The sequence below is a fragment of the Thamnophis sirtalis genome, unplaced genomic scaffold (assembly GCF_051295495.1).
Source record: "Thamnophis sirtalis isolate CommonGarterSnake01/CBP01778 unplaced genomic scaffold, rThaSir2_p1.2 scaffold_1, whole genome shotgun sequence".
NCBI lineage: Eukaryota > Metazoa > Chordata > Lepidosauria > Squamata > Natricidae > Thamnophis > Thamnophis sirtalis.
In genome coordinates this window covers 44000418-44014754 of record NW_028261381.1, presented here as the reverse complement: position 1 = coordinate 44014754, position 14337 = coordinate 44000418, and the positions used below count along the sequence as shown (strand labels likewise).

At 41.1% G+C, this 14337-nt stretch overlaps 1 protein-coding gene across 1 annotated transcript in view; it reads right to left on the bottom strand.

The window, feature by feature from the left end:
• TMEM163 (transmembrane protein 163) overlaps positions 1 to 6036 on the bottom strand; it is a 90537-nt gene extending 84501 nt beyond the window's left edge. The window contains exons 1-2 of the mRNA XM_087711878.1: positions 5706 to 6036; positions 2257 to 2376 (exon numbers count right to left, since the gene is read on the bottom strand). Coding sequence (XP_087568004.1) covers positions 2257 to 2376; positions 5706 to 5874 — 289 coding nt within the window. The 5' untranslated portion in view covers positions 5875 to 6036. The remainder of the gene's footprint in view (positions 1 to 2256; positions 2377 to 5705) is intronic.
• Positions 6037 to 14337: the final 8301 nt, after the last annotated feature.

The following is a 14337-nucleotide window of genomic DNA, read 5'->3' as shown; positions in this document are numbered from 1 at the left end:
CATAACATTATAAAAACATAGGAAATTAATTCTGAAGGTCATTTGCCTTTTCCTGTATTAATAATTTTGAACAAGAAGTTTGCTTTTTATCCCACAAATATTGAAATATTTTTGCTTTGCACTTCTAATTTCCTAATGAAATTTTGAAACTATTCTATCTTATCTATCACTTTAAAACTTGTACACCCACCCACACAAAGGCCTTCAATATCAGCTATTTGGAACTTAACTTCCATTGAATACAATGGTGGTTACTTCTCAATAGAATCCCTAGGGCTGCACTGCATTACACTAATTCTGTTCATGTTGCTGGCTAAGAGAGATGTTGAGCTTCAGTTAAAAAATGAGATGTCTCTAAATGACGATAAAAAGTTGAAATGGACCAATTATCAAATTTGAAGAATTATGAAGTGTGAAGGACTACAACTTTGAAGAATTTAGCTAAGGATACAAGCAATATCTACCCGATCCATCAGAGCGGGGAGACAGGGAATTTTGCAGATCCCATCCCCTAGGAAGATAAACTTGATAGGACCCAGAAGAAGGGCTTTCTCCGTGGTGGCTCCCTCTCTCTGGAACATCATTCCCCCAGAGATTGAAATGGCCCACACTCTAACACTCTTCCAAAAGGTATGGTATGGTATTTATTGTTTTATTGTTTTAAATGAGGTTTTATATTCTGTAAGCCGTCTTGAGTCGCCATGTGTGAATAGACATCAATATAAATTCAATAAATAAATAATTAAATAACTAGAATTCTAAAAACCTTGGCTTTATCTTCTCAGTTCCCTAGATGAGGCACTTGTCTCCCACTTTCAATGTAAGCCCCTGTTACTCACATATTTCAATATAGTAATATCAAGTGATGCTTAGAAAGTTTTATCCCAAAGTTTTAATGCAAATTTGCACATTTGGTCAATGTTAAGAATTACACTCAAATGATTCCATCTGTACATACTTCAAGCAAATGCTACAACAGGATTATTAGCATATACAGAATAGACGCTGCTGTGTTACTGATACTACCTCTTGACAGATGAAAAGGGGAAAGATCTCTCTGAAGATTTTTTTTTCACTAATCCTTTTACCTAAAATGCCATAGACTGCTATCCTAGCCACAGCTCTGGTTTGAGAACTGACCCAATTTCTAGGTAGCAAATTTTATCAGTGACATAGAACAAATCTACAGAGGCTGTATTTTGATTTACAGATGAGTTCTGCATTTATATTTCTTCCTTCCTTCCTTCCTTTCAAAAATAGATACATCGGCGTGTGTTTTCCATACAAATTACTCCAAGTAATATATGCTAAATTCTGCAGAGCCCATTTGGCCAAAGTCTAATAACCCCCCTTGGGAGCTGACACCAACTTTCAGCAATAGCCCACTGCTGCAGATTAGCACTGGAACATATGCTGCAGAAGCATCCTGTCTGCCTTTCTCACATTAAGATTGTATTTTCACTATCTCACACAAATCCTTTGTCTTTTTCATTCTGTTTTTATAGTGAATAAATAAATAAAAATTCTGGCAATTCAAATAAAAATGCAATTGATTTTTGTAACCATTATCAAATTTTGCATCTCACACCACAAGCTCACTTTGTTGAATTCAAGATCATTTTGCATTATTCATGGGTTAGCTTCCCTACTAACAAGTGTGCAATGTTTTGTGCTGAGCTACTTAAGTTTCTTTTTAAATGAAATAACCTTCCTTCCTTCATTTGATTTTTTTTTAAAGCTACATTCAGTTTTGGAGTCCACATAGGCTAATTGACAAAAAATAATAATACATTCAATGGAATATTAACTTAAATAGCCCAAAGCAGAAAATCATATCCACATGGGCATCATTAAAGTTACCTCAAGGAAGATGTAATCCTATCAAAATGGTAGGCTGCAGTTCAAATATTAACTAGCGGTTATGTTGCAATAATTATTCTGTCTTTACATAGGTTATTGCATGCATTGTCTCTGCATCTCTGCAGAATACTTAAGTTATTCAATGAACTCCTTTTGTTTAAAAAAAGACAAACCATATAATATTTTCCCCACTAAAAATGCATACTCGTATCCATACAAGTTCAAAACATTTTCAACATCTAATCTTTCTTCTAAATTTCAGCAATGACGACTTTTTCAGGAAAACTGGAACAGGCAGCCTTTTCTATGTAATTTCAGCAGTATCATATTGTGCGTTGTATAGCATGCAGTTGCTGAAGACACAATCTAAATATGAGAAAGTGGTTCAATACTTACTGAAAGCAGCCACAGCCAGAGCCAGTGTAACAATAATGGAGGCCCACGAAACCCACAATGCTTTCTTTCTATAGTTTTGAGCTTCATGAGGTTTTAATTTTGTACTGCTTTCTAGCAAACCTGATGAGAAGAAACAAACATATGTCTGTTACTTTAGTCTGTTCCTTGCCACAAATTATAACTGGATTTGTATGGAATCTACCAAATACGCCCCTATGTGTATTTGTATCTTACAGTAGAAGCCAATCAATCATTTTATTGCAAATAAGATGTGTTGATTCAGTTCTGAACCTAGATTTCTATAAGGCTGAAGGAGCCTAATTACCGCCTGGAGCATACTGCAATCATACAGAAGGATGTGTATATATGAAGGTTTCCTTAGGCTCTGCACTTACACTTCAATTCTTAATTAGATATCAAAGCACAAAGGAACACTTCCTTGGGATGCTGGTCAGTCAAAAGCATAAACCTGCTTTTGTGGTTGGTGTGTGTGTGAGAGAGGGAGGGACGGAGGGAGAGCAAGAGAGAGAGTGCTGGCATATCTACAATAGATATAGGTGATAATAGAATTTATTTCCATTTTACTTTTTTTTTCCAATTCTAAGTTTATTATATCAGCAATTTTAACTTATCTATTTAACAACATTTGAAAACTGTTCTTGCCTCCCTCCTTTTTTTAAACATCATTTTAATTTTTGGATAAAAATCAAATTCCTACTTTGGTACTATTATCTTACATGGAAGCACAAATAGTCTTATCAAATCACTATCAGAGTCTAACTATCAGAGGATTAAACAAAGCCCTCTGAATTAGTGGATTCTAGGATAAAAAATACTATAGGGCTCCGTAGTCAAGGCCTTAACAAAGCCATTCATAATAAAATAAAATAAAATAAAATCCTAATTTCTGTAATAGGTGAAAGACATACAACCTTTCTTCCCATACCAATCTATATTTTCTAATTTAATATGCTTACTATTGCTACGTAATTAAAATCAATGCATTCTAATTGAAACTAAAATAACTAATCCTGTTAAATTAAACCACATAAAACAGATACTCTGTTCTTCCAGCTGAAAGTGATTTAGTAGTTATTTAGTTACAACTGTTAATTCTTTAAAGACCTATGTAATATATGACACATTTGCAATTATATACAAACATAATATTCCTACAAGCTATACAGAAAAATATTTTATCTGCATCATACTTCTGAGCCAGGTGCACAAAATCCCTCTATTATAACTGTTCAAAAATAAATTAAATTACAAAAGGCAATACAAAAATTGATAAAATACACATTACTTAAAGGCCAAAATTCCTGGATAAAATTATTCTCTTTTCAAATAATTATAAATGCTTTTATATAATAAAATTCTACTATACATTGTGATGTGATGGGTTTTATATCCATCTTTATTTAAAAATGAATGTTATAATTTATTTCTGCTCACAACGTAATGAAATTTGTGTTGCATAAAATATCATATTTTATATTTTCTGATTATTTCTTGTTCTGTTGATGGTATAAATTTCTCTGCTTTCTAACAAATGGGATAGAGAAAAAAATTATAAATAATATTCTGAGAGGCTGACTTTAAACTTTCCAAATGGGCTGCATCTAAAACCTCCATTTATTGGGGCCCAATGTAAAGCACCTGAAAACTACAGATAGTGCAATTAACAAACATTTAAGGATAAAAAATATTTCTAAGATTTCCCTGGGAATAATCAACCAGATTAGATGAGAAGAAATAAGGCAAATATAGAAATAAGCTTAGTGGATTCTTTGTCTCGACCATACATCTATGTCCCCAACACACAATTATTTTTCTTTTTTATCATTTCAGTTCCTCTCTATCATATCTGAGCAAAATCTCTGCAGGAGATTTAAAAGGTAACAGTGGGAGGAGTATCCTTGTTTAAATAAAGACCATGCTATTCCTGGCCCCAAACTCTTGAAATTGTACCTTACATATAGTTGACACATTCCTCTGAGTTGCAAAGTAACAACCAAGATATCTCCAGATTACTTTTAATTTAAAACACTGACACCACCACACCATTTCATTCACCTCCACCCAATTTTAGACAATGGAACTTACTGCCAGAACATTAGCTGGGGAACAGATCTAAAAAAAGCCACTGAAAAGAAGAATTAGAAACAATAACTGAAAGGAAAGAGCAAGGAGTAAGTTCAAAGGAATGTCTGAATTCAAAGGGAACTTCCTTGCCATTGTGGGAAACTAGAGACTGGGAGAGGGGGGCTGAAAAAAATGGGGGAAAATATGCAAAGGCCAATGAATAGGCACGTGCAGGGCAGGTGCCACCACTGGCAGGAGACAATAGACCGAGTGTCCCTTCATTGTAAGGAAGGGTGGAGATGGATATACAGCATCCTTTCTTTGCAATGAATGAGGCGGCCTGCTTGCAAGTCAGTGAATGCTTCTGGATTTGCATTTTGAATGCTAGCCTTCAAGCACACCCATTTTAAAAAGTGGGTGGCATGGGATGTTTTTATTTTTCTATCCTGGTAGATGCCTTTACTGCTTATTTTCAAATAAGGGGAGGGGGGAAGAATCAGGAGCACCAACTCCACCATTCATTTGCCAGGTGCCTAGATGGGAAAACGTACCCCCCCACACACACTATTTAGGAAGGAGAAGTCAACGGAGGTCCCCCTCAGATCGGTGTCAAAGGTGAATACGGCATGGAGTCTTACGGACTCGCGAAGCGATTTCTTGTCGCATAAACTTGCATTGACGCCAGCGCCTCAGGAACGACGGCCAGAGCAGGAGTGGGCTGAGGGAGGCTGGTGAGGAGAGGAGAGTTTGGGCCAGAGGAATGGAGGCTTTAAAAAAAAGCCATGGGATTTTTGAAGTAAAGGACGGGTGCGGACCCGAGCGATGTGAGGGGCTCCCGGGCCAGGCGGTCGTTAACCGAGGACGAGCCGCAGGAGGAAGGCAACGCTCGGGGTTGACCAAGTGACCTAGCAAAATGTAGCTCTGCGCAAAGGAGCGCGCGCCGGCCGTCGGCGGGAAGGAGTTGAGGTGGGCTGGTGGGCTTCGCTGAAGCGGCTTTGAAGCGCAGGCCGGGCAAAGGTGCCGACTACAGAAACTCAACTGGGAGAGGGGGGAAGGGAGAGGGGGCTCTTCTGTGGAGAAGCATCAATCAATCGATCAATCCAACGGGGCTCCCCCAGAAGTTGCAAGGGGGGGTGGCGACTGCGCCGCGCGCGAGGGCTTTGGAAAAAGTGGCAACTTAAGCAGGGCTCGAACCTGCCGGGAGAGCCAAGAGCAAAAGAAGCGGAGAAAGGCTGGGTAGGTAGGTAGGTGAGTGAGTGAGTGGCTAGGAGGGTGGGTGGGGCAACGGGCGCTGCAGGATTGGACCTGGGACGAGGCAGCGGTGACGACGGCGGCGGGCAGCGTCCCCGGACCGTAGGGCTCACCTCTGTCTTCCACCCCTTCGCTGAACTGGACGTCCTCCCCGACCCGCAGGTGCTCGCCTTGTTGCGACTCGAGAGCAGGATAAGCCGGCGCTGGAGCGGTCCCGGCAGGCTGCAAAATGGTGGGTTCCGGGGTGCTGCCCAGTTCGTCCCCGACTGGAAATGCCTCCATGGCTGGCTGAACGAGAAGATGGGAAGCGGGGCAGCGAAAGAAGGCGGCGGCTCCAGAAGGAGGAGGAGGAGAAAGAGTGGGGAGGGGGGAGAGAAAGACGTGAAACCACGCGGATGGACGGACGGAGAAGCGGCAAAATGCCCCTCGCCTCGCTTTTCCCTCGAGGTCCGCCGCTCTGCCTCGCCAATCAACCGCAGGTGGGACCCGCCAGCAATCCGCCTGGCCGCTGAGCTCCTCCTCCCCCCCTTTCGCGAGGCGGCAGCGGCGCGCGCCAACTCTTCCCTCGACGGAGGGGCGCGGGAGATTTGGGAGGCGGTGTGGTGTGGTGGAGAAAGAAAGGACGTCCTAACTCCAGAAGGGGCTCGATGCAGAGCTCTGCCAGGCGCACGCCGCTGCGCCCTCCCTCACACCTCCCAACCTGAAGCTGTTGGCCCATGCGCTCCAAGCCCCTTAAAAACTGGACCTTAAAGGGAACTGCCACGTGCCGCAGCCCCTCCCCCCTTTGAAAATGCGTGAGTTCAAGAGTTTTCCCCCTCAGCTTTTTAACTAGTAAGCTAAGGTTATCGTGCACCTGGGTCGGAAGAGATCCTCAGGATCCCATCCCATGAGTTGGGACCATGACAGAAGGAGATTTGTAGCTCCGGGTTGAAATGAGGGGGTCCATGGTGGTCCCTGAGCTTGGCTGCTTTCTTGCAGACGTTTCATTATCCAAACTTCTGCGTAATGAAACACCTGCAGAAGAACAAGCAAGCTCAGAGAGCATCAAGGACCCCCTCATTGGAACCAAAGTAAAACTAGTAGTTAACAGAGTTTTCCAACTCTGCTGTACCATCAATAAATTACATTTATATGCTGCTCCATTCCCAATAACTCTGGGCGTCTTCCCAGTTAAGGACAGCCCAAAGGATTTTTCTTCAGAAGCTCCAGGTGATCATGCTGGAATAAGTAATGAACTTCCAGTGCAAGCCTGCAAATGTTGAGGGCTCCCAATCTTTTAGTTTAACACACATACTATTACTCCCTGGTAGTTTCTAAATGTACTGTGTTTCCCTGAAAATGCGACATGTCCTGATAATAAGGCCATGCCACATTTTTTTGGGTGGGTAAAAATATAAGCCCTCTGCCACAAATAAGCCCTCTGGACAACCCCCCACCTCCAGCCAGGCAGAGCGCCACTCCTCAACCTAGCGGTTTCCCGAAGGTACCAAGCTGCGGGAACCAGGGGGGAAGCAAAGGTGATCGTGTTGCTTGGCACCTTCGGGATACTGCTAGGTTGGTGAGCAGCGCTGTGCCCAGCTGAAGAGGAGGGTTGCTGGGCGGCTGCTCTCTTGCAAGCGGGCTCCCAAAGAGTCGGGCACAGCCTCAGGGGCAAACAGTTGTGTTGCGCTGTCGCAGCAGCACAACACAACAGCCATGAAGCAACCACGCTCACGAGCAGCCACCCGGCAAACCCCCTTTCCAGCTGGGCACAGCACCATTCACTGATCTAGGGGTATTGCCAAGCGTGAGCGCCTGTTTGCTGCCACCTGGCTCCTATGGCTTGGTGCCTTCAAAATGCCAATGAATGGCACTCTGCATGGCTGGAGAGAGGGGTTGTGTGAGCAGCTGTTCTGCTCTCACTCACATGCCTCCCAGCCTCAAGATGCCCTGGCCCAGGTCTCCCTGCAGAGCCAGGGCACCTCAGCTGCCGCCACCACCACCACCACCATCCCAGCATGGCTTTTTCAGCGGCTTCCAAACTGAATCTTCCAGCAGTGGCCGCTCTGGGCGTACACTCTATGGTTGTGGGCCAGCTACCAGCTGACCCTTCTTCAGGGTCACAGTGAATGCAAAAGGGGTGCAGCTCAATGAAAAGATGTAAGTAATAAGACTAGAACAATTCCTATACCTTTGTAGGAAAAGGGTTAGAGTTAGGGTGCTTCAATCAGTGGTAATTGGAAGAATAAGAGTGATGGGTTCTCTTCTCCCAATCATTTATTTAGAACTATGCTGCTTTATTGGGTGCATTTGAAATACTACAACCCATTTTGATAACTCGCCATTAAGCCATAGTTTGCTGACTTGTAACTAACTGAATCAATATGAATTAGCTAGGTTCTCCCCACCACCACCACCACCACTATTCTGACCATACCATCCTACCGCCATTTATTTGGGAATGAGCTTTACTGAAATCATTGGACTTTAACAAAAATAGGTATGAATATAAACATGAACAAAGGAAGTAAATACAGATAAATGGGGACAGTAAGACTATCGGTAGGCACGCTGGTACACTTATTCACACCTCTTAGGAATGAGGTGAGGTCCACGGTAGACAGCTTGAGGTTGAAGCTGTGAGGGTTTGAGGCTCTAACCACAGGTAGAGCATTCCAGGCGTTGACCACTTTATTGCTGAAGTCGTATTTTCTGCAATTGAGTTTGGAGCGCTTTACCTTGAGTTTGTATCAATTGTTTGCCCGTGTATTATTGTGGTTGAAGATGAAGAAGTCGTTGACAGGTAAGGTGTTGTAGCAGACAATTTTGTGCACTATGCTTAGATCAGACCGCAGGTGGCACAGTATCAGATTGTCCAAGCCCAGAATTTCAAGCCTGGTGGCATAGGGAATTCTATTGTGAGTAGAGGAGTAGAGTACTTTTCTTGTGAAATACATCTTAACCCGCTCAATCGTGTTAATGTCCAATATGGAGTGTGGATTCCAGGCAGACGAGCTGTATTCAATAATTGGTCTGGCAAAGGTTTTGTATGCCCTAGTTAGCAATACAATGTTACCAGAGAAGAAGCTTCACAAATTCTTTCTGGCTTTCCAATCTAAGCCACACCCAAAGGCAGCTGAGAGCTATACTTCCAGGAAGAGGTATATCTAATGAATAGTTCTTCTTTTCTACTTGCAAAAGATAGCCATGATCCTTTGGGACAAAGTTCTAAAAATCTTAGAATAGTAGTAAAGCCCTGAGTGGAGAAAATGGAAGGAGATGGTTTTCATAAACTTGCATGGACTCTGTTTGCACAACAGGCTTACCTATAGTTGGTTGAATTATGGTTTCCTGAAATAATCCAATTGCTTGGATCTATAAGACACTGAACAATAAACATGAAATATTTTATTACATAGACACAATAAACGGGCTATATTCACATGACACAATGAACCAAAAAATAATCAGTTGGATTTTAGCTAGCACATTGCTGAAATCCATATAGTTGGATTATGGTTCAAAGTATCTTACGTTAATTGAGTTTATTTAAATTAACCATGTTGTTCATAGTCATTTTTCTCATAAGCAGTGTTATTTTCTCATCCTATGACTATTTTTACCTGACTTGTTTACCCATGGTTTTTTCATCCCTAGTTCCCTGGATTCCTATGATATTTTGAACTATGACCTAATTATATGGGATGGATTCATGCAGCACATTGGATGCAAGTCTTTTTGACTTCTTTGACTACATTATTATGGGAAGCTGATGCTGGTTTGCTGAAACATACTACTAGGTAAAGAAGAACAGGAGTGACACTTTCATCTCTTAGCAAGATTGAAAATCTGTCATCTGAAAATTTGTGTTTCTGAATAATTATTATCCATTAGTAGCAAATTTAAAAAATAAGGAGCTTAAAAATAAACTTGCTAGCTCAAACACATCTTCTTGTGCTTTTAGAACAAGGATGTAGTTGCTTGCTAAAGTCAGCATTTCCATTAATGAGAGCAAATTTGGCTTTTGTAGAAGTCATTTAGGAGTATTTGCACTGTGAGCCCTGCATATAACAACGTTTTGAATAGAGTTCTGAAACTAATACTCAAGGTGCATTCAGCTAAAATGTTAAACATAAATGTATTAAATGGAAAAATGTCATTATGCAAAAATATGTTTTAGTTAAACTAAAATTCAACTTATTTTAAGATTTCAGTATCATGTAAGGGTTAAAAGGGGCAGTCACTAGAGCAACATTAAGATCTGTGGACTTCAATTCCCAGAATTCCCGAGCAAGTCATGCAAATGAAGTGCACAGGTCTTAAAGTTGCCATAGTTGCCCTGTACTAGAGAATATATCATTCATTAAGCTGGGTTTCTACCGTTTGTTAAGCCTAGATATGGTCTGTTGGTTGTATAGATCCCTTGCACTTGAACATTTAAAAAGAAGAATTAATGTCTGAGAAAAAAGATTTCAGCAGAAGTAGCTCTCTAGCAAATTGCATGGGCTAAAATGCCCTTTTCATCTAATTGACCAGTCTCTATATTTTCCATCCTAAATTTGTATCTTTATTAGCTATACATTGATTGTAATGTTACATGTGTTACTGAGTTTTATCTGCTAGTTTTTCTTGTAATTTGTTTTTTAAAACCATGAACAGATATCATCTAGGTACTTGGAATGTTTAAGCTCTATCCTAAATATTTATCAAATAGTAAATACCACTGAATTCACTGACCTTCTAAATCAGATAGTAGCATTGAGGATTCCATACTCTACTATGTCTATGCGAATTATTCCTACAAAGTATGTACTATTTGGTGTACTCAGCTGACAGTTTCATACATGACAATTCCCCACCTCATATATGTATTTACATACTAATACTATTCTTTTCAAATATTTTCTTATTGTTTTGCAATAAACAATATGATGGTAGTCAAAACTGAGATTTGAAATAAAGGGTGCTCTGCTTACAAATTTTGCTATTAGCTCCATACCAAATAAAGAGGTCAAAACCTAAGAAAACAATAGAAATCATGAAGTAATTCTATGTACTGTATCTCAAAGTTTTTGACTTACTCAAGGATGGGAATATAGCCTCTGGAATTGGAAATATGTAAATACAGTTATGTTCTGACCCCCTCCTCTGTCCAGTAACGAATGCCGAGACAAGCTTAAATGAAAATGTCCTTTAATAACAAGTTCAGACTCTCGGTGGCTGAAAGCCAAGTAAACAGATAAGGACCTTGGCAGCAAGGTCGACAAACTTTGGCAGCAATTCAGACAAACTCTGGCAGCAATTCAGACAAACTCTGACGGCAATCCAGCCTGCCAAGTTTGTTTCTCTTTAGTCAAAGCGTTGACTTCTGCAAGAAGGATGTGGCACAAGCAGTCTCTTTTATAGTCTGGAGAGGAGCTAATGACCATCAGCTGAGCATAATTACCTCGTGTAATTACGTAGTTGTTCTTGACGCGGAGTAGCCCTTCAACGGCGTGCATCCCGGAACAACTCACAGTTGGTTTCTAGATCACTCTCCCTTGTCTCCTCCCCACTGATCCAAGGCTCAGGCACCACCTGGTGGCCAACCAGTCTTTCTGCACCCTGCTAGGAGTCGGAACCCTGTCCAGGGTCCTCCACATCCTCCAGGGCCGACTCATAGGGCCCCTCGCTGTCAGAGTCTGGTGGCAACTCCAACAGCTCCTGCTGGGCCACAACACAGTTATAAGTGTATAAAGAGGTTCACACATCACATTAAATCATAATGTGCCTGTTTATTTGTGCTTTTAGCATTTTGGGTGAAGCCAGCTATTCATTTTTAAACCTCATATTTGCTTGTTTGTGAAGTATGTATGTAAATTATGGTGCTTAACTACTTAAGGAGTCCATGAGTTAGCATAATTTGCAAACTTGGGTCCTAGAAGTTGTGTAATGTGACTTACTGATTTGTCATTTTAATTGTTTTATTGTGTGAATTGCAGTTTATTTTATGTTGCTATTTATGTTGACAGCTGTGAGAAACCTCTATGTGCAAAGATTGAAAGGTACACTAATTGCCACAAAGGAAGAATAGATGGTAAAGGCAGTAAGATTTGGCAAAATGGCAAAATTGACTGCTTTAATTAAAGAGAAGACTCTATCTTGTTTTGTTTTTACTTGGAAACTTCCCCTGGACTTTCAGCAGCAAACTGAAAAATATGAAACTTTGATTATCGGTTTTGATGACTAGATTACTTTGTCACTATACAAGTGGTTTGAAACCATTAGAGATGCTTGAGGCTGTAGCTTTTTTTCCATACTCTCCTGAAAAACAAACCTGGAAGTCACTACTTTTCCCCCCTTGTTTGCACCTCTCTTGCCTTTTCTGTGTTTTTTTTTCTATTTCTATTTTATCTCACAACATACATCAATAAAAATTTGAAACACAACTTACTTTATAAACCATCCTTAAATAAATTCCAGCTTAGCACAGTGCTTAAACTCTCTGGGTCTGTCAACATATTGTTTATCATGAGTGCAAATAATAGTTTCAGTACACTGGTGAAATGCAATCAACATAACAGATCATTCCTTCCTTCTCCCATACCTTCTGTGACCCCATATCACTTTTGGGGGGATAGAAACTTTATTTTAGGTCGAGAGGAAAAAGAAGAGTATCTTGTTCTGAAGATTACGTTTTGCTATAAGTTAATTTGCACCTAGAAAATGAATGCAGGCAATTCAAATGATTAAACTGAAATTAAGGGAATTGCTTGGTGTCAGTCGCTCTGACATTAAGCAGTTTTTAGCAACATCTAATCATTTCATATGTTGATGCTCAAGAGAAAGGAATAAAGGAGGTGCAAATTTATACTTGAAAAGCAAGCAGCAGTGGGATGCAGTCCACAAGTGCAGCATGGTAATTACACTACATCAGAGATGGGAAGCTACTGTATTTTTCAGAGTATAACACGCACCGGAGTATAAGAGGCACGTTAGTTTTTGGGGAGGAAAATAGGAGGAAGAAAATTCTGCCTACCCGGTAATTCATCTGGCTAATCCTTAGCCTGCTCAGCTTTGAATCGCCTGCTTCTAAAGCATAGCTGATTGTCAGAGGGAGCAGCAATTAGAAAAGGAGGCAAAGCACGGAACATAGCTTAGCTCGTGTTTGGGCTGAAAAACAGCTTCAAAAGCACAGCTGATCTTCGGAGGCAGCTCCAGTGACTAAAGCAGGCAAAGCAGGGAAGGGGTAAGAGAAGGCAGCAGCTGTTCCGGGTAGCCATTTTGGCCACAGCATGTTGAGCATTTGGAGGCTGAGAACGCAACACATGGAGCCCAAAAACACAAGCTATTGTCAGTGGCAATCTCTGCAGTCAGGAAGAGAACATGTGGAGGCCAAAGGGTAGGGGCCAGCGGGTGAGTGGGGCTATATTTTGGAGTATAAAACACACCCAAATTTTCAGCCTCTTTTAGAAGAGAAAAAAGTGTGTCTTATACTCTAAAAAATACAGTATGCCCCCTTTATGACTTGTGGGCTTCAATTCCCAGCAACAGCTGACTCAGGAATTATGGGGGTTGAAGTTCACAAGTCATAAAAGGGCCATAGTTCCCCACCTATGCACTTAATAGTCCTCTGTCCCATATATTGTGATTTAACAGTGTTTCCAGAAGATCCTTTTTTTGTGTGTGTGTAAAAGCGGGCTGAAAATACCCTCTTTTTGACATTTTTACAAAAACCATCAACTTTACACTCAATTTGTGAGCTATTGGAAAGCAGTAGGAGAATGAAATTTTATATTCAAAAACCTTAGGTTGCTAAGTTATTACGCACAAAGTTTCACGTTTATCATACCTTTCCTTCCAGAGGTATAAAAAGCCGAACATTAAGCTTTTTTCGAGCTGCAGTATTTTCGGCCAACTTTGCTCCAAATTATCTTGATGGAGATCACTAATGAGAATTTTTTTATTATTTTGTTTAATAGAGCACAAAAAGTTGTACAAGATGACCAAGCTTTGTTTCTTTCAACAAAATATTGCCAGAAATATTATGTTTTAAAGTTACTGAAACCTCAGAATCATACTGTAGAAGGCTGTGGTATGGGGTCAAACAAATGACTATATCTCTGCAAGTATTACATCAGCACATGTAACACTTTACCAATGTTCATTGGGGACATGTGTGCATGTCAGTGGTGGGTTCCAGATCCCATTGCAACCAGTACGGTGCAATGGGGCCGGGCGTCCACCACATGCACGCGCGCAGCACACATGCAACTCTGCAATGCCCCAGCTGCTCGGCAGAGCATCACGCAAGCGCCATACTCTTCGTGCGCATGCGCGGAAGCACCAATCGGCTAAAATACAGGTGAGGACGAGCGGGTGGATGGGTCCTCCAGAGCACCGTACCGGAACGGTACCTGGTGCTCCCAGCAGGCACTGGTACACCTGTACTGGGGCATACTGGTCATATCCCACCACTGGTGCATGTTCACACAAAATTTCATCGAAATCTGTGATGGTCGAGCAGGGACCCCAGACCACTTGACACGGAATGACTCATAATAATTCAAAATGGTTGACCCCACTTCTTGCTTCCCTGCTATTTCTTGCCATCTCCATGTATACATCCAAACTAGACTGTGTTGTTTCTCTGTGTCATATAATATAGGTAGATATATGCATAATTTTGTATTCATTTATTTATTCTGTCATGATTTTGTGGTGTATATTGGAAGTGATGCTGATTACATTAAAAGTGACAATAAAGTTATTGTGTTCTCTTCAATT